This window comes from Mastigoproctus giganteus, chromosome 1 (assembly GCF_048544385.1).
Source record: "Mastigoproctus giganteus isolate SK-2022 chromosome 1, ASM4854438v1, whole genome shotgun sequence".
Taxonomy (NCBI): Eukaryota; Metazoa; Arthropoda; class Arachnida; order Uropygi; family Thelyphonidae; genus Mastigoproctus; species Mastigoproctus giganteus.
Window position 1 is genome coordinate 66893044 of NC_143575.1, and position 21797 is coordinate 66914840.

At 36.8% G+C, this 21797-nt stretch overlaps 1 protein-coding gene across 3 annotated transcripts in view; it reads left to right on the forward strand.

Annotated features, from left to right (window-relative positions):
• mRpL9 (mitochondrial ribosomal protein L9) overlaps nt 1-21797 on the forward strand; it is a 173216-nt gene that overhangs the window by 24724 nt on the left and 126695 nt on the right. For all 3 annotated transcript variants that reach the window (XM_090380433.1, XM_090380443.1, XM_090380436.1), the window contains one exon: nt 1867-2029. In XM_090380433.1, the coding sequence (XP_090236559.1) occupies nt 1867-2029 (163 nt within the window). The remainder of the gene's footprint in view (nt 1-1866; nt 2030-21797) is intronic.

The window sequence follows — 21797 nt, forward strand, 5'->3', positions numbered from 1 at the left end:
CTAATCACCTTCATGAAAGCAATAGCCCATCCCTTTGCCCTTCATAGTAGTTACATCATTAAGTAAATCCCATATCAATACACTGTGATCACTGCCATCTAGTGGGTCTTTTATTTGCAGATTCTGAATGCATGAAGGGTCACTTTTCTCTGTTGCCTCTCTAAACATGTTGGTGTAGAAAACAATCATCCAGTAAATCCACAAAGTCCTGCTACTTGTGTGAGTGACCAACCCACAGGGTCAAGTCAATATCTGGTAAGTTAAAAGTCCCCCATTTTAAAACATTCTGATTTACTGGCTCACTATCTGTCTGTACAATTTGTTATGCTCTTTACAGTCATTAGGCCTATAACACACTCCTACTTTCATTTTTGCTTTCCCAGTGCTTATGCCACAACAGACTGACTCAATGTTGCACTGGCCACCTATGTCCACTGGCTTTGATGCATTGCCTTTGATTTTATGTTTCTTAACTAAGAGCATAACCTCTTCCTCCTGTCTTTTCTGTACACATTGTACTCCCCATATTTAAATTCTGAATCCCGTATATCTGAGTTACAACATGTCTCTGATAACTTCCCAATGTCTGCATTTGATGACTTGACCAGTACTTCATCATCAAATTTACATACTGTCCTCCTAGCATTAGTACATGGAAGTATACATGAACCTTTTCTTACTCTTAGTAACTCTAACACAGCCCATATATTTGCTTTTTCCTTGACAGTTCCATCAGATTTTGAAGTCTCTGCCAACTTGCTTTGTGGGCTGTTGCATGTTCCAGTAGAAGCTTTTACCTCTATCTGTGCCTTCTGTTAGGCTGTGCATCCTTCCAACCCCCAGTTTTTGACCCACCTAACACTACCTCATTAGCTTCAGTAAATATTCTGGCACCCTTCTATTTAAGTATTTTCCATCCCTGTAGAAATGTTCTTTTTTATACTCCAGCATGACTGCCTGCTCGGAGGAGTTTACAATAAATTGTAAATACAATTGTTAATCATATTTAGCAGTCCTGGGCTCAAACCACAGTTCACTCAAAGAGCATATGCTACTGCACTCTCGCTCCTGACCTCTGTGTCACTTTCTTTCCTGTTAATGATCACAGACCAGGCTGAGAAAAATTCTGCCCTAGTATGGATATTTATTTGTAATTAGTTGTGACTAATTGCAAATATATCTTATAACCTGACTGTACTTCTGATCTTGAGACAGAAGCACAGCTAGTTATAAAGACATGCAATGCTATGTCTGTGGTCAAAAGTGAAATATAAGCAGAAAGTCTATCCATTATAGTACATGCCATATTGTACAGCAAGTACTGTACAAGTATGCTATTTCTCAACTTTATTGTTTATAATTAGAGAATGCTCCTTAAGTAATTTTTTTTAAAATTAAGAATCTGAGTAAGAAGGGTGCAGAATATGTTTTCAAGTTAGGCTGGCAAAGCAATTAAGCTGCAGTTGTGCATAGGTATATTTTATTTGATAAAATGGTAACTCTTGTCTTCTTTGCCATTCTTGGTTACTTTTGCTCTGAAAGCATTGTCTTTACTTCTTCTTTTCAGTGCTTTAATATAGCCTCCCCTTTTTTATTTGCTGTACCAATCGTGCATTTTGTTATCTAGTTGTAACTTATTCCTAAATATTACCAAACAACTTCTGGGAAATTAGTTTGTCACCATTTATGCAAAATTCATATAATGGGAACAGCATTTGCAAAAAAAAAAAAATGTTCCCTAAGAGAAAACTGTAATAATGAAAACCTGTAGCACAACAGCATGGTGACTTACTATTTTATTATTATTCTTTTGCTTAATTAGTTTGTTTATTTGGGAGAATATTTTTCATATCTTTTTTCTTTTAGACTACCATGGTTTTTAAGAGGAAGTATCCAGTACGAGTTAATAAAATAGGTGATGATAGCTATCTGAAACATAAGATGAGGGAATGTGTTTATGAATTGGTAATGGATACTAATTTACAAAAGGTGCAGCCTATTAATCTGATTCTCACAACATATGTTGAAGGTAATTCTGAAAACCATATAGCAATAATTTTTAAATATGTATTTCTTTTATAAGATGGTAATCTGTTCTTTCTAATCAATTTAAGAAATTTTTAAAACTGCACAACTGTTTGAAAGAGCTTTTAAGAAAATTTTGGAGCCGTGCAAATAGTTATGCATATTCAAATGTACAAGTAAATTGTGCATTTGAATGTTAAACTTCTTTTGGGAAAAAATCAATAAAAATAAATAAATCAACTGCCCATCACACAGCTTCCTATCAATCCAGCACAGATTATCATAGCTGCAATTGACAGAAAGCCTTTACTTTCCCTGCTCAGGCATCAGTTGAGTTTCACCGTCTTGGAGAGTATATATCCTGTTTTTATTAGATGTATTACATCTTTTTATTACTGTTATTATTATTTATTTTGCTGGTGCAGCAAAAGCCTAGGACTTCCTTGTACCATATTGCAAATACTAATACTTCCACTTTATATGAATCATGAATTCTAATGATTGTTGAGGGTACAGCTGTTATTTTTTACTTCACTCAGTTATTATGAATTTAATCAGTAATAACTAATTTAATCAGTGTTTGATTCAGAGAGGGCTTTTATTTGATATTTTATTCTGCTCCAGGTGAAATGTCAAGTTAAGACCTGTTGTTACTTTATGTCTTTCCGGGCATCTCCGTAGCCAGGTGGGCAGGAGCAGCAGTGCGTAGCATACGCTTCTTGATTAGACCGGGTTTCGAGCCCATGACCACCAAATATGGAGCATGTGGAAAGGTCAGGGAATGACCACCGCATATCCCCGGAGCGATATGGTCTTAGTTGCTAATGCTCCTAAAAACCAAATAACAATAACAATTATATCCTTCCTTAATGAAATTTTAGGGCTGTAGACCAAAAACTATGATATAAACTTCAGTCATTATCAATCCACTGCAGGATGGAAGCCTCCTCAATGGACCATAATCTGCCATGCTGGTCCAGTGTAGGTTGGCAGATTGACCATATTTAGCAATCAGAGGCTAGAACCACTGTCTACTGAAGAAGTGTGTGCTACTGCACTCCCCCTCTTGACCACTCGGCCACGGAAAACTATGACATAGATTATTATAAATGTATAATTTATTCATAGTTGCATTTTAAAACAAATCAAATTTTGTATATTAGGCATCATTATTATAACATATCATATTGTGAAATCCTTCACAGGTTCCTTTCTCTTACACCTTGAATAGCACTTCCCTAATAGAGAAGTGTACTGTTACTTAGAGTGACCTAGATAGACTTCAGGGAGGGTCAGAAAAGTGGCAGCTATGCTTTAATCCAGTAAAGTGCAAGGTCTTACACCTGGAACAGTAACCCCAAAATAACTTATACAATCACTAAAGTTGAATTAAAGTCAGTAGTGGAAGAAAGGGACTTGGAGTCACGATACAGTTAGATATGAAGTTCTCTGAGCATTGTAGACAGGTTGCAAGGAAGGCCCATGGTGTCCTATCGATGATTTATCGAACATTTGCTAGTAGAGATAAGGATATCATAATCCCATTATATAAGGCTATTGTTAGACTACACTTGGAATACCGTGTTCAAGTATGGAGACTGCACCTAAAAAAAAAGACGTCGAGCTAATTTACAAAAGGATCTTGAAAGGATCCAAAGACTGGTAACTCACCTGGTGTGATCAGCAAAAGGGCATCCATATGAGGAAATATTTCGAATATGTGGGTTGCACAGCTTGGAAACTAGGCACCTTAGAGGAGACTTGATTGAGGTCTTAAGGCTCTGAGAGGCAAAAGTAAAATGAATGAGGATGAAATTTTCACAGTTCTAAATGATTCTAGAACTAGGGGCCATAAATTCACGTTACAAGGGGGAGATGTTTAGACCAGATTGCAGGAAGTTTTATTTTAACCACCAAGTTATAAATTACTGGAATAAGTTACCTACTTGGGTGGTAGCGGCTGAGGAAATTTGGGGAAATTCAAAGGTCAGCTGATAGTTACATATGGAAGGAGGCAAATGCGTGGATTGTCTATTTCATTTTCTTTTATTATGTATTAATTATTTACTTTATTTAATTTTATTATTATTATTTTACTTTTTTCTTTTTTTTTTGGCTGGTGTGGCATAAGTCTTATGGTTCCTTGCACCCTATGGCCATTACTAATAACTATTCTCAATTGAGCACCACCACCCAGATTGCACCATTTCAAGGCTACTTGGCTTCTCCTTGGTGGGCAGGTAGATATCCAAGGTGTAAGAGCCAACAACCTATTTGTAATTTGTTTCAATAATATGAGAGATGCTAAAACATATGTTCCAGACCACTTCTGGCAAACCTGTCACATGTGCCCATAGTGTAAGACAGGGCTCATGAAACATGGTCATCATGGTGACTAAGAAATCCAAATAAAAATCTGATGGCGACAGAATTTTTAGTCGCCATCAGATTTTTTAGGTCAGTCTAGTAGCTGTTGAGGTAGAACTGGTTTTTTTTTTTTTTATGATTACTGTAGTCTGCATTGTTCAAGGATCGGTGTGACTTTTGACAAAGGTACAGTGAAATGAATCTTAGTGCAGATGCTAAAGTATCAGCTGCATTATTTTTCTGAATGAATCATAAGATTTCTTCTTCAAATGTGTGATAAGGAACATAGAGTAACAGCCCAATCAGTCATATCCAGCTTTGGTTAGGATATCATGAAAATTAAAGTATTTGCAGAGTATTTCATAGTTAGTTTCGCAGATGACATCAGTACAGCAAATGTTATCCTTTTTTAATTGATCAGGCGAAAAGATAAATAGATTTCTAAAGGGTTGATAATTTGTGTATTGTTTTTCTTATAAAGCTTTGTTCTCTTGTGTGAACGAAGTGTTTGTAACTAGGAGAGTCATTCAGCTATTTAATATCTCTTGTACTTTTTTGATTTGTATTGCTTCTGTATGCTGGTAATAGTTAATATATCATTTATAATTAGTTTAATGTGTAGATAAAAGTTATGCAAAGAAATTTAAAAGGTTTTATTAAGAGTTTAATCATAAATACTGTCCAGTATGCATAGTGTGATATTAATTGACTGCTTTGAAAGGTTGGCATTACAGTATGTGAATTTAATGCTAATAAGCAAAGCAAACGCTAGTATTTTCACCTCATCATATTGGTTGAGTTTACTGCATAATTTCTGTTCCAGAAGACTACTGTAAAAAAACAAACTATTTACCATGAAACAATTGCAGCAAATGAATTCCACAATTAGGGTTATACTTGACAAGGTGTGATTGTGCTGCTATTTGAGTTACTAAAATACTCAAATATTCAAAATAAAATAAAATCATAAAAATAAGAAAAAGACAAAGCAGTGCGTACCCTCGGTAGTTCCAGTGCATGACTTTCTACTCAACGGGAGACACTCACATTTACTGAAGTACGAGCATCATTTTCATAATAAATAAATAAATGAAATTAAATAAAGGCAGGGAACTCACAAGCATCACCTCTTTAAGGTGATATCAGTGATTATGAACTCTGAAAAGGATTGTATTCTGTTTAATTTCATTTACTTCCAAAACAAAGCTCACTGTCAGCACTGTATATTGAGGATGCTTTGTCTTTTTCTTAATTTTATGATTTTATTTTATTTTGAATACAGTCAGTCCTCGTATAGCACGATAGTTGTGTTCCTAGAAACCCTCGTGCAATGCACAATCGTGCAATATAAACAACAGGCCCTATGGGAAAAATAGGGTTAGGTGCCGACCACCCAAGATTGAACACACATTGGTAACCAAAACATTACCAAACACAATAAATAATCGTAATAAAATACTTACGTATTTTATAACGATTGAAATACGTAATAAAAATAATATTATAATTTTTTATAATCTATTAACTATTACGTAATAAAATATTGCTAATGCTTTTGCTTCTATCGTAAGCAAACTTGTTTTTTGTTTGATTTTCTATCCAAACAGATGACAGCCGTTCCATCTCTTCCAATTCTTTGTGTCTTAATCTAATGGATTTTAATTACCCTTTGAGTTGTTCCTGCTATGAAAGTTGTTTTTATTTTCTCTGCATTCTTTGTAATTCTCGGCGTTGCCTCATTTAGGTCTGTAGCACGTGTAATATCACATGGTCTTTCATTTCGCTCAAAGCGTTTCACAGTTTCATATTTTTTTGCTATCGACAGTGGCGGACTGGCCATAAGCGTTACCGGGAAAACCCCGGTGGCCGGTGTGATTTTGGCCATAAACGCCAGTGTGAGGACACTACAAATTTTCCCGGGTAAGAATTTTTGATCCAGTCCGCCTCTGTTTATAGATATCGCTTTTTTTTTTTTTTTTTTTTTTCTGTCTGAATCTGCAGTGTCTTCACCAGGACGCTTCCTTTTCACACCTTTTAAGTATTTTACTCATTTTTAGGGAATAAAGCAAAATTACAAAATGAGGAGGCACACTTGATACACATAAACAAGGCTGCGCGCATGTAGTAACTGAATAAACAACACCGTAAAGGCAGAGATACACTATTTACACCTCACATTTTACTAAAGCACATTTCTAGGGGTTACTACCATAAAACAATAAAAACAATTTCCAGTTGTGTTTCTGCTAGTGGAATCTGGTAGTAAACTCGATCTAATTGCATTCGCGATAATACCGATAGCTGGAATTTTACGTTATTATGGTGAAATGTGTTTCCCCTTCACTGATATAAAACACATAAATACATTTTCAGAATCTCCTCTTCATTCCTATCGTGTTGCGTTCAGTTGGGGTGATTCCGCGTTCGACTGCCATTTCTTGTAAACACAAAGGCAAATCGTGCATAAGCAAATTCGGTTCGTGTTATATAAGATATGGTTCCCCTATTTATAAATCGTGTATGATCGAATTCGTGTAATGTAAACACGTGTTATACGAGGACTGACTGTATTAGGATATTTTTGTACTCAGCAGAATTGTGCCTTGCTAAGTATTAGCAAGTATTAGCTTGTACTCAGCAGAATTGTGCCTTGCTAATCATTGTAGCATTAGTTTGCTGAATTTGTTTTGCAGTAATTAATGTTGTTTCAAAATATATGAAATGAAAGTGCCTTACATAAGGCTAAGAGTAAGTAAAAGTTTTTCTGAGTACTCAGTTTGGATCTTTAATGTTTTTGCGATTGTGCAAGTGTCGGATTATAATCACTGAAGAAATGGAGGAGAAAACATCTGCGAAACGTATGATTTTAGATTTTATTAGTAATAAATAGATTCTAAACACACACGTAATTTTTATCATCTAACCTCTGCAACATGCCATTCAAATATTATGTTAATTAGTATGTCTTTTTCAGCAATAGCTATGGAGAGAACCATGTTTTTCTTTATAGTAATGTCAAGAATACGTTTTTTTAGTATGCTTTCCTGTCAGCTGGTGACTAGTTTTTTTGCAGTGGTTGCTGTATCTTGGACAAATTTGTGGAGAGATAGTGTTAGAGTTGGCAGTCGATGGATTGTGCCATTACTTTGAAGAGAAGTGGGATAAGTGCAACAGGTTGATAATTAGAATGGAGGGATTTGTCCTTAGGGGATCAATGCAAAATTTCCATGTAAAGGTAAAAAAACAGTGGAATAAGAAATATTATGAAGCTAATTCCTGAGCAAAGGTTTTAAGAACAAGTGGAGAAATGCCATTAATGCATGGAAACTTTTTGGCATCAAGAACTACTCAGCCTTTTCAAAATTGAGTTTAGATTTATTAATAACCTGTTTACGATTGCTATTTAGTGTAGGCAGAAAATAAAACTGGAAATTTGGATAAAGCGACTTTTGATAAATATGCTCTATTTTTATCTTGCACAGATTAGCATATATATATATTTTGGGAAAAAATGGGATATATATCAGTTGGTGGTTGGCAACTGGTAGCCTGCAGGCTGTGTGTGGTGCACAGAATGTTTGACTGATAAGCTAAAATATTACTCATCTACAAATTTTGATAAATTAAAAATGTAGAAATATAGTAAAAAAGTAAGAAGAAAAGTAGATAGTGTTTTACATACTTCTGTATATGTCAAAATAGTAGTCTTCATCAAGTAATTCCTTGTTTTCTTTTAAAAGATGATATCTGCTCTACAACATCATCAACTTTTGCCCCTGGAAAACATATCCTGGTCCTGTTCTTTTTGCATAATATATTCCCTGTCTCCTTGACAACAGTCACTGACAATAACTAGCTCCTGTGGGACCAGCACATTCTGCTTTAGAGATTGCCACTGTGTTGCCTGGTGCACAGGAGTGAGCTCTGGCATTGAGCTGGACAGCTGAGAGCTTGATGGGCCCCTCATATTAATTTCTTCGAGGGGCATCTACCCTACACCTCACCTTCTCATAGATGCCCATCAGAACACTGAATTGGTGCCTAATTTTTTCACAGTCTCTCACGGTTAGATCATCCTGTTCTAGAAAGGTCCACAGACATTTCACATTGCGCACATTTTTTTTAGACTGTGATGTGTTGGAGAAATGCCCCCTTCAGTTCTCCCCTGAGCCACAGCACTCCCGTTAATCTGTGCACATTGCTTTGCACTCTAGTCTGGGTCATGATTCCATTTAAGTACAATTTAATTAACAATGAAATTTAATTAAGATTTAACTAATTGATAATACTATACTAAGGTAACAGATTTCTAATACAGTGCTACGTATTTCACTATCTAGTTTTATGTTAAACCTTACACTATCCAGTTCTGGATATACGTTACACTATTCCATATCGTATAAAAAATGGTGGCAAGTTGCAAACGGTAAAATCTAATCTACGAACACTAAGTGTTAACTTTCAAAATCGCTATCTAAATTCAAAATAAACCAAGGAGCTTGACTAGGACCATAAAGCTACTTACAAAAATAAGTTAATTTTCAGGTATCTTACTGATATTCATCATCAGATCATGCTGCTGTAAGCCTTCTACTTGCCAATGCTTCCAAAACCTGACATTGGCAAGCAGTATTGTCTGATGATGGGTATCGGTAAGATGCCTGAAATGTCATCTTAAATGTATAGTGGTTTGGGCTATAAGCTTAATAAACTATATTATTAATTTCACATGGTATATGAGTGGTATTAATTATAATAAATAATTTTCATGGAAAACAACAAAGTAGCATCTTTTCCTAATTAAATTGGGGGTAAATTGCCAAAATTACTACCCCCCCCCAACTGTTCTGCATACATGCAATAAGCTGGTCCTCCATGGCAGCTTAGTCAGCACAATACATCATCTGACAGCTGACCGGGCTAGCCAGGTGGGTAAAGTGCCTGCCTGGCAACCCAAAGGTCACGGGTTCGAATCCCGCCTCGGGCTTGGATCAGAGTAAAATGCAAAAACTTTGGGAGGGGCATTATGGCCACAGAAGCCAATGCGCCAAGAACTAACAGAAAAAAAAACAAAAACAAAAAAACATCATCTGACAACCATTTGGTGGGGGGAGTCTAGTTTCAATTCCCACCAAAAATTAGAGAATTTCTAAAAGGCTCTTTAATCAAGTCTATAGTTAGCTGATGTCAGGAAGAGGGGATAGGAATTCTCCAGTGTAAGTTTTTCTGTTTTTCAGCAAAAAGCAATTATAATAATTTAATAACTGAATATAATGGCATAGGAGATGCCTGTGTACTAGATGCAAAAAGCAATTATAATAATTTAATAACTGAATATAATGGCATAGGAGATGCCTGTGTACTAGATGCAGAGAGAATGAGGAAATTAACTGGAAATTCAGTGTTTTGATAGATGAATGAGTGCTTGAAGAAGAAGAAGAGGCTCACTGCCATTGAAGGAATGAAACAGAAGACTTGTGAGTTAGCATACCATTATGCATCAGGCTGCAGAGTAGGATCAAAGGATCTTGTCCCACAGGAGGTACAAGATCTTTTTGACATAAGTGTGATATTTTTGACATAAGTCCAAGCCTTTGCCTTGAAAACTGGTACTTTGCCATACAAGTTGACCTTTTCTTTACTGTCATCTTTCACATCTCGTGTAGCAGTGCATTAAGCAAAACTGTTTAGTTTTTTAACTCAATTATTTCTGTTTGCTTTTAGAGGTTTACACTGCAGTGTTTTATTAACCTGCACAGTAATGTAAAGAAAGTACAGTAGATTCTTGATTTTCAAGGATAGATGGTAAAAATAAAATCTGGGATAATCGATTTCCCGATTAATCCAAAAATATTAAAAAAATGTTCAGCAACATACCTAAAAAACATGGTGATAGATAAAAAAACAAAAAACTTGCCACGCAGTACTTTCATGTCCAATACGATGCTTGCACAGGTATAAAAACATACCTATAGGTAATGATGTATGCTTGCATCAGCTGCCAAAGGCTACTGACAGAGGTGCATAATAATTTTCACAATGTTTTTTTTACAAGTTGTGGTTTAATTTAAAAATTGCATCGATATCTTTAAAACATGTTTTGTTTTTAGCATAATATTTTATATTATAATTTTACGAAAAATAGGAGAGATAAGCAAAAATCAATTCACTTAGAAAAATACGAAAGTATAGATTGTTTTTTTCCTTTTGCAACTTTTTGATGCATGGCACTTCAAACGTGACTTAATACCATTTTTTCTGCCAAAACACTATTGTCTCACTTTTCCAGGTAGTCAAGAAGCGCGTGGTTTAAAGCAACACTGGCTAATTTTTTTGACAATATCAACTCTTTTTCCTGTTCTTCGGGTTCATCATCATTATTTAGTAGTGGTGTGGTAGTCGTTACATGATGTAAAATTTTTCATCATTTAGTACATCCTGGAATTGATTGCTAATCAACATCCCTGCACCCCCCCCCCAATTTGTTGCAAATTGCATAACATTTCTGGTACCAGATCTTCACACTTTTCTTCAAATCATAGGACTCCATCGTTTCACAGTAATATTTTACACCAAGACCTCTTTAAGGTTATGCTTTTTATCAATTTCCATGCTGCTGAAACTTCGTAAATTGCATCCAATACAGTCAGTTTTTTCCAAAATGTAAATAAATCATAATAATTTTCTTCCATTAACTTGAGAGAAATTTCTGCAATAAATTGCTTTCATTTGTTAGATGACACCTTGATCCATAGGTTGTATTAAAGCTGTCACATTGGAGGGTAAATATTTGATGAAAATATTTCCATCATCTGATTTTAGAATTTCCTCATTAGGATGACTTGGTGCATTGTCTAATAGCAGGACAGCTTTCTGTGGCAAGCCCAGAGATGCCAAATGTTGTCACACTGAAAGCACAAATGTAGTTCTAAACCAACAGGAAAATATCTTCCTGTCTATCCAGGCTGACTTATTATTGTAGTAATCAACAGGTAAATTTGATATTGAAATACAGTGGAACTTCTCTATTACAAACTTGTATTTAATGAATTTCTCTATATTACGAATTTTTTCGCAAAACATTCCACCTTGAAACAAAATTACATGTAAAATTAACCCCATATAGTGAAGTGTTAGTCTCTTTATAACAAATTTTTAAAAAAAAATTAGTAAAAGTATTTTTGAAGATTTTCAAGCATTTACTGCTAAACAGCCGCTCAAATATATGGCCTCCTTCCCTCCGAAATTGCTCATTAGCATTTGGAATTAATCATCCTTTTAGTGAACACTTGTGGCCATTAACGTCTGTAGGAGGGTCTTTGTTTCATTTTTGTTACAGGTATAAAACCAAATGGGTTTTCTTAAAAGTGGTCATAAACTTTACAATAAATAGGGTAGATTTGTAAATTGATGTTAGCTAAGGGGAAAACGAAATTTGATGCGGTAAATCTTTAGCGTGCTGCGGCGGCAATACATAGAATGCTTCCACATTCAGTTTTTAGTAATGCCTACTGAGTGACATTCGCTTCTCACCTCAACCGTACCATGTGACCCTTCCTGTCAATCATTATATGATATGTCCATTCTCATCTGACTGGACTCCCAGTAGATGGTTTTCATGAATTTTTTTAAATTTTTTTATTTCTTTCTTTTAGAACAATTTGTCCTCATTCATATAGGCTATATGCTCTTGTATTTTATTATTATTTTTTTTCTGAAAAGTAACATACAGCATACATTAACCATAAATTTTCTTTCATTAATGAAAGCAGAATAAAAGAAATTCACAAAGTCATATATTTCTTCAAAGTGATTGATATGAAAGGTCACGTAATACTGTTGAATTGGCAAGCGAACGTCATTGAGTAGGTACTAACAATTCACTATATGGCCAGCACAGCAAAGTTTGCGGTGTATGTATTGGCAAGAGCTGCAGTCGAGTAATTTTTACAGTTGTGGAAACGATGTCGAAGAGAAAGTGTTTAAGTATTAATGATAAAGTAAAGATTCTTCATGGTATTGACCAGGGTTTTAAGAAAAAATATATTGCGAAGAAATATGACATACCTGCAAGCAGTTTTTGAAACAATTTTAAAAAATCGTTTTAAAAACTACGATTTTAAAAAATCGATAAAGTGGGTAAAGTGCCCGCCGGGCAACCCAAAGGTCGCGGGTTTGAATCCCGCCTCGGGCTTGGATCAAAGTACTGTAAAAACCTTGGGAGGTGCATTATGGCCACAGAAGCCGATGCACCAACAACTACCAAAAAAAAAAAAAAAAAAATGAAACACAATCCACCGAATTGTCACCAGAATTAGAAGAAACAAGGAAGTGACCACAAATCCCGGACGGGACCTGATCCCATGTAAGACTCCAAAACCCAGACATTGAAGACACCAGCAGCTTCTCTGCCACAAGCCACATTGGCTATCAAACCCAGCACTCTGGCCCGGTTTTCTTTTACTTTCCTCCCTCCTGCCGCTCCCCTTCTTCCACCTGGTGAGGCATGGGCCTGCCTCACTGACTTTCTGGGGTCGCCTTCTCTATCGTCCACAAACTTCTGTCTTTCCCCCAGCCTTTAGTCTTCCCCCCACTCTGTCTAACTTGCAGTATATACCCCCACACAATTTATCAATTAATATCGTCCAAATTTAAACTATGCTTACATAAACCTCTCTTGGCCTTTTATATTCTAGCGTTAACCCCCCCCTTTTTTTTTATCACATAGGCCCTTGCCACTGAAATCTTTGGAAACTAGGTGGCAGTGCCTGCCAAAGCACAAAATAAAATCTACTGGGTACCGGACCTGCCTCCCCGGGGCCAAGTGCGGTAACGGTGGGTCCCAACAGCTAAATGGTCAGAAGAACAACGGTACACAACACTACACATCCTTCCACTCCCCCACACACTTTTTAAATCTCTAGCCTACACAGAGTTCTTTGCTACACAGAGTACACAATGTGGAGATGGGGGAAACCCCTGGTGCCGTCAGACAACAAACACACTTTGCACTTGATAAGTTGTTACGTTGAGTTTATGGGGAAGATACTATGTGAGCTCACATTTGAATGGCATAAGATATTTTTAGAAAGAAGAGAAAATGTGGAAGACAATTGACCATTACATCCAGTATCCATGAAAACTGATGAAAATGTGGACCGGATAAGGACATTGATTAGAAGTGATCATTATTTAAGCATTGGAATGGTTGCATCAGAACTCAATATGGACAAAGAAACAGTTAGACAAATTTTAACCGAAAATTTAGGTAAAAGAAAAGTGTATGCCAAAAAGGTGCCAAACATTTTGAATGAAGATAAAATAATGAGAAAACTCTAAGTTTGTGAAGATGGTTTGAAAAAAACAAGAAGATCTAGACTTTCTGAATACTGTAATCACTTGTAATGACAGTTAGTTGTTCCAGTACAAACAAGAAACTAAAAAAACAGTCAATGCAATGGAAGACAAAACAGTCCCCCAGACCGAAACAAGTATGAACATCAAAAATGAAAACCATGCTTCTTGTTTTCTTTGATATTAAAGGAATTATTATGGCTGAATATGTCCCACCAAATCAGACTTTTAATCAAAACATACTACACTGAAGTTCTGACAAGCTGCATGAAAAAATTTGAAAGGAAGGGACCAGAATTGTGGAAGGATAGTTGGATGCTCCATCAAGACAATGCTCCAGCACATAATGCACTCTCCGTGTGCCAGTTTCTGACCTGACCAAAACATAAATCCCTGTGTGAACATGTACCATACTCACCAAATCTAGCCCCTTGTAACTTTTTTCCCTTCTCTAAGCTGAAAAATGTACCTAAGGGAACTCTTTTCAGTCCACTGAAGACAGAAAAAAATGACCAAAGTATTAAGAGTTTACAGAAGATGACTTCCAAAAACATTTCTGTGATTGGAAGAAATGTATGGAACAGTGTGTGTAAGCCTATGGCAATTATTTTGAAAGGGATAACTTGTAAGGTATGAAATATTCATTATATTTCATACTACACAGAATGCAGCACTGACTCTCTCCCCTTCAGGTACAAATTCCTTATGAATCACACCATTTGTCGAAAAACAGGATCAGCATTTTGTTGATGATTTTGAAATCCTCTACATGCTCTAACACTTCATCTCTGGGTCATACTGAAACACCTAATACTCATCTCCAGTGACAATACAGTCAAGAAAATTAGGTTTGTCTTGACAAGTCTGGATAAAATCTTCACGTGATTACACGCTTCACTGCTTCTGCTCATCTGTGAGGCAGTGCAGCACAAAATATGCACAGACTTTCCTTTTCTCCAAATCTTCATGCAGAATTTGACGAATCATCTTAACACAACCAACTCATCAGACATTCTGGGGGTCAAATGATGATCTTTTTGCCACAATTTCCCAAAATTCTGCAACTCTGTCCTCATTTCAAGATGCCTACTTTTTGGATCATCATGAACATTCTCAAGTCCATCTTTGTACTGCTTATACCATTCAAACACACCTAGTACAACTTAACCGTTTCTTCGCAATATACAGTTTATAACATTTCATACATTTCTATTGCAGATTTTCCCATTTTAAACAAAATTTGATATTCATTCATCATTCCATTAGAAAATTGTGACACAGAACATTAACACTATTAACAAAACTTGGTGTTATTTGAAACCTGTCAGCCTACTGGCAATCTCTGTACCACCATATGTTGGAGGAAGTATGAACTGTAACATGCCACTTCCATTTATTTTCAAACTCATCAAACATGACCACAACAGCACCAGTCGGGAAACTTTGTTGCCACACCTCGTACATATGAAGATGACATAAGATTCAACACGTGTGTGCCAACATTAGTCATGGAAGAAAATAACACTTTTAAGTACCAACAAGAGAAACAGATGAATAAATGGGAGGGTAGTCAGTACATCGGGGGCAGTTAAAAGCAGTCATAGAGCTGTATTCACCAAAGGAAAAGTTCAGTTCATCTAAATTTGCTTTGTCTCCAAAAAAAAAAACCTGTTCAAATGTCAAAGGACCCTGTAAACGGGAAAGATTTCAGGTTTGAGATTGATAGTTGAGTATTGGGGACAGTCAATGTGTTCACCAGTAAGCTATGCCTGGCATGGAATACATTAAGGGCACAAACTGTGATATTGTTGTATATGTTGGCACTAAAGAACTTATGAGCAAGAGATCTCTAGATTTACTTAACAAGTACAGGTTAATGTTGAAAAAAGTCGTGAGTTAGGGTTAAATTTGAGTGTCTGCAATTCTGCCCAGACACGATAGGAGGGAGTATATGACGACAGCCTTGTCAATCAGTTCAGCTCTGGAGAGATTGTGCAAGGCTCATGGGGTAGAATTTCTTTCAGCATTGTCTGTCCTTGCTAATAGGAGAGACTGCTTCTACAGGGGTGGGATTCACTTTTGCTTGTGAAAAACACTACCTTGTAAAACCAATTAACTCTGCAAGAATATCATCCAAGTTTCTTGCGACGACCGACTAACTGGTTAAAATAAATTTATTAAAATAAAAATAACCCGACGCACAAGGCCTGTTTTCTAATCTGCAAGAATATTTGCTGATGCTATCGAGGCAATGATAGGTGGGTCGGAAAACTGCTAGCTTGGGGGGGGGGGGTGATTCACAGACTAAAAGATTAACAGTAGGCAGAGGCGAAAGTGATTCTTGCACTGCTTCTATTATAGTGAGCAGCAGCCTAGAGAGTAAGTTGCTGGGGATTTCAAGAGCTGTTGGGAGTCATCGTGGAATAAGTAAATACGTGGGCTGTGTTAGGGTAACTCAGAGTAAGAACAGATGCATGATACTTACATGTTGCCGATCGGGCTAGCTGGGTGGGTAAAGTGCCTACCTGGCAACCCAAAGGTCGCGGGTTCGAATCCCGCCTCGGGCTTGGATCAAAGTACTGCAAAAAAACCTTGGGAGGTGCACTATGGCCACAGAAGCCGATGCGCCAACAACTACCAAAAAAAAAAAAAAAAAAAAAAAAAAAGATACTTACATGTACACCAATGCTAGGAGTATAGTAAATAAATTTTGATGAATTTGAAGTGCTGATCAAGACATCAAGGCAGATATTGTTCCGATATCAGAGACATGGTTTCACACAGATATAAGCAGTGCAGAATTGGAATTTGGGGAGTACAATGTGTACAGAAAGGATAGACAGGGTAGGAAGGGAGGAGTGTTATGTTGTTAATCAAGAAACACATAAAATCTAAGGAACTGCATCCAGTTGACGTGGGTGGACAGTGCAATGTTGAGTCAGTTTGGTGTGACATAAACACTGGTAAAGGGAAAATGAGAGTAGGAGTGTGTTATAGGCTTAATGACTGATGAGTATAATGAACGATGGTGCAGAGAAATAGTGGGCCAGTAAATCAGAATGTCTTGTAATGGGGGATTTTAACTTTCCAGATATTGACTGGAACTTGTGGGTTGGTCACTCGCATGCTAGCAAGACTTGTGGATTTATTGTAGGATTGTTTTCTACAGCAACATGTTCGAGGGGCTACCAGAGAGAGTAATACTCTTGATCTGATTATCAGCAGTGATTAATCATGCATTAAGAATTTACAGATAAAGGATCCACCAAGTGACAGTAATCACAGTGTACTGACTTTGAATTTACTTAAAGATATAACTACTATCAAGGGTAAAGGGAAGGGTTTTTCTTTTTGTAAAGTGACTACAGTTGTCTCAGACAGTTTTTAAATTTTATACAGTGGGATCTCAACTGATGATGTTAAAAACAGCACGTTCTAAATGGGAAGCCTTCAAGGAATTAATCTTGGATGCTACTAGGCTTTTCATGTCAACTAAGAAATACCGTTCAAGATAGACCTAAATAGATGTCAGATGAACAGATAAGGCTCATGGCAGAGAAGAATAATTCATGGGATGAATATAAATTACAGGTGACACAGAAGCCTATGGCAGATATAAGCCGGTCTGTAAAGTCACAAAGAAGGTTAGGGAAGTGAAGGCTGATTACGAGAAATCCTTGGCAAAGGATGCAAAGAAAAACAACAAAGACTTCTTAACTTATGTAAACTCTAGACGGAAGGGGATGAATCAGATTGATACACTTGATGTTGGTGTTTCGACTGTTGATGATCCTGCTCAGATAGCTGACAAACTGAGATTATTTTGCATCTACATTCACACAAGGAGTTATTCAATGAGGGGATTGCCAGAAGTTTATCAAACTCTGACAGGGAATAAGTAATTTTGTAATAACAGAGAGCAAAGTGGAGGATAAATTGTTGAAGTTAAACATAAAAAAGGCACCTGGGTGGGGGGGGGGCAGATGGAATCTATCCAGTTATAAAGTGTCAGCAAGGGAAGTAAGCAAACCCTTAACTATAATTATGAGGGCATTCTTAGAATCAGGGGAGGTCCCCATGGACTGGAGATGTGCAAATGTATCCCCAATTCACAAAGGAGGTTCAAAGGGTGACACAAATAATTATAGACCTGCTAGTTTAACTTCTGTTCTGGGGAAATAATGGAGTCACTGGTTAAAGTGATGCAAGATCACCTAGACAAGACAGTAGTAATAGTTCAGACACAGCATGGGTTTGTTAAGGATGTCTTGTCTGACCAATTTGATTAGATTAAAAGGCTTTTGATACTGTTGCACATGTGATGTGGTCACAAAGGAACTAGATGCAAAGAATAATTTTGATATCATATAATTGGATCTTAGAAAGGCTTTTGATACTGTTGCACATGGAAGACTGCTGTACAAATTGGAGCAGTATGGCATTAAGATGAAGTTGCTACAATGGATAAAAGGATGGTTGAGTGGGAGAAGACAGAATGGTGATAGACACTGCTCTTCATGGATTAATATTATTAGTGGAGTTCCCCAGTGGTTTGTTTTGGGTCCATTGTTGTTTTGTGTATTTATCAACGATATCAGTGAAGGTATATCAGGCCTAATGTCCAAGTTTGCAGATGATACAAAGGTAGGCAGGGTTGTTAATGACAATAAAGACAGTATGCTACTGCAACAGGGTCTAGAAAAGTTAGGCAGATGGGCTGAGAAGTGGCAACTAAACAGAAAAGTTAGGCTGAGAAGTGGCATCTAAAGTTTGTTGACAAATGAAAGTACTGCATATGGGTAGCAGTAACCCAAGAGAAACATACCAACTGTGTAGTACAGTCAATTCCGGTTATTTGGGACGCTTTGGGATTAGTGCATTTTGGCCCGATTAAGTGGCTGCCCCAGTTATCTGAAGTTTTGTGTAAAAAAAGTTAAAAATACAATGGACCCTCGCTTTACAATTGGTTCACTGTACAATCAAATAACGTTACGATGGAGTTACCATAGTAAAGTACTGTTCACTGTACGATGTGTAATAAGCGCTGGTCATTGTGATCATGTTTGTGAATTGAATTTTAATTGTATTAAACAGCGATTCTAAATAATGAAAATAGGAGGAATATTATCCACAGGCTACAAAAGTAAAGATATATTAAGCACTAATTTACCCTTTATTACCTTACCAATTAAAAAATTAAATGATACATGAACATCGGAAGAATATACGTGATAATCAGAATAATTAATACGTACTGTAATATGTACATACTAACTAGTTGACATTTCTGTTCACTGACATTTGTGGGTGGGGGTTAAAATTTAAAACAGTAAAAAGATAGGCAATCAATAACAAAGAACACAGCACACACATAAATTGCAAGTAACACAATACGTGCAAATGAGAATGGAGTAACAAATTACGAAGCTTTAAAAACAGTAATGAAGAGAAGATTATGAAAATAAATTTTTTTTATATGATTGAAGATTCCATGGAAGTATAAACACATTTCACCATAATAACCCACAGAATTCCAGCCGTCAGTATTATCGCAAATTCAATAAGATCGAGTTTACTATCCGTTTATGATAGATTGCACTAACAGAAAAGCCCAATAAACAGGTGACTGCTAATTGGCTAATTGTTTTTATTGTTTTATGGTTGTGACCTTCAGAAATCTGACTGAACCACGTGGTATGGTCAGAGACAATCGTAGGGTAATCTCCAGTGCTGCGGTCTCCTGCCCAGTTTAAACGGCATATTGTCCCAATTAAGCGAAGTAAACCCTGGCTATTTTCTCGATTTGGTTCTGTTTTTTAAGACTTGTCCCAAATAAATGGCTGCCCCAATTAACTGGTGGCCCAAATAAACGGAATCCACTGTACTACACTCAGAGAGGTGGAGAATGAAAAAGACCTGGGTGTAATTGTGCAGTCAGATATGAAGTTCTCTGAGCAGTGCAGCCAGAGCAGGTCATGGAGTTTTGTCAATGATATAAAGGAATTTTGCTGGTAGAGACAAGGAGGGGATTATCTTTTGTATAAGGCAATGGTCAGGTCACACTTTGAGTACTGCGTACAGGTTTTGAGATCTAATTTTAGGAAGGATGTAGAGTTACTAGAATGAGTACAAAGAAGGGCAACAAGATTGGTGAGAGGAACAAAGGGGTGCTCTTACCAAGAGAGGGTTAAGTTCTGCAAGTTGCAGCATCTGAAGACTAGGCACCTGCGAGGTGATCTGATTGAGGTGTATAAGGTATTGAATGGTTTGAGCAGGCTCAAACCATTCAACACCTTAATATGAGCAAGCGGATGGGATACATCCGCTTGCTCATATTAAGAACATAGGGGGGGCATAGATTCAAATTGAGAAAAGACAATTGTAGAATAGATGTGCGGAAGTTTGCCTTTAGCCAGCGTGTGGTTGATTGCTGGAACAGACTTCCATCTGTTGTTGTGGAAGTTGATAGCTGAAATCAACCCTTCCCATCAATCATCAATCATGCAGAATTATTGATGTCTTTTTAGGTTATGAGGAACACCATGTGTTAGTGTGTTAATTGTCTGACAGCACCAGGGGGTTTCTCGCATCTCTGCATTGTGTACTCCCAGAGATTTAAAAAAATGTGTGGGGAGTAGAATGTTGTGCAGTGTTATGTTCTGTTGTTTCTCTGACCATTTAGCTGTTAGGCCCCTATTGGGACCCACCGTTGCCCACAGTTTGCCACGAGGAGGCAGGTCAGGCACCCAGTAGATTATTTCAGTACTGGGACAGGCCCTGCCACTTAATTCCAAGGATTTAAGTGACAATGCCTACATATATATATATATAAAATAAAAGTGCGGGGGGGGGGGGGTGAACACTGGAATTTGGAAAGGCCAAAACAGATTTTCAAGACAGCGAGACAGTGGTATAATTTGGTGGCATTGTTAAGGGGGCATACTCAGTCAGTTTAGTTAGAGTGGGGGAGGGAGACTGAATATTGGGGAAAACAGAAGGATGGGGGACGATAGAGTAGGCATCCCCAAAAAGGTTAGTGGGGACCCAGGCAAAGTATGGGGGGAAGGGAGGGGAGGAGACAGAGACCCGTCTCTCCTCCTGCCTGGGGATGGGATTTTAAAGCGAACTGGGTTTGAGTACCCAGTTCAGATCGCCAAATGGCGTGTTGTGTCGATTTGAGTATGATGATCAAACTGCCCATCCTGCTCCGGGGGTAGGATATGTTAGCTGGCAGTGGGGGATGGGAGAGACAGACATTTACTTAATTCATAATCAGCATTCTCACTCTACTTGCATTCTATTTTTATACTTTTTTTCTTATATTTTATAATATATATATATATATATTTTCTGTTAGACTATACAGGAAGTTCCCGTAACAAAAAAAAAAATAAAATATATATATATAGATTAGACTATATATAAAGGAACTAGAGCTTACAATACCAGTCAAAATCTTAATACCAGTATTTCGGTATTTTTAATTATAAAACTGGGATACCGGTATTCCAAAGACAAACATTTTTCTCCATAAATTTTGATGACAATTAGGTGCAATAAGTTATGAAAAAAACAAGTACTGTAATTACTTGAATTCATGTTTATTTAAAACTTTTATTACAATAATAAATATTCTGAAAAACATTATTAAAAACACAGTTAATCTAAAAACAAAAAAAAATCACGTTTCCAAACTATAGACAAGTTTGGAAACGCAGTGCCTGGTACATGGTCAGGAGTAGTCCCCTGATGAATTTCCTGACAATGTATCATTTCTTCATCTACTATATTCAGATTTTGCATATTTGCCATCCCCTGATTCGACCTCTCGCTAAAAATTGCCCTCCCATATCTGAATATAGTGTTATGTATTTATTTATTCATTTGTTATTTATTATTATTATTATTATTATTATTATTTGCTTCCTCAGTCCCAGTTCATTTTTGTGCTAGGTTTTTCAAATTCTTTCACCTGTTTAACTACTACTTCACTCCCATTTTCAACTATCCTTTAAACTTCTCTTAGTTCAGGCACCTTGTGTACTTTTCAT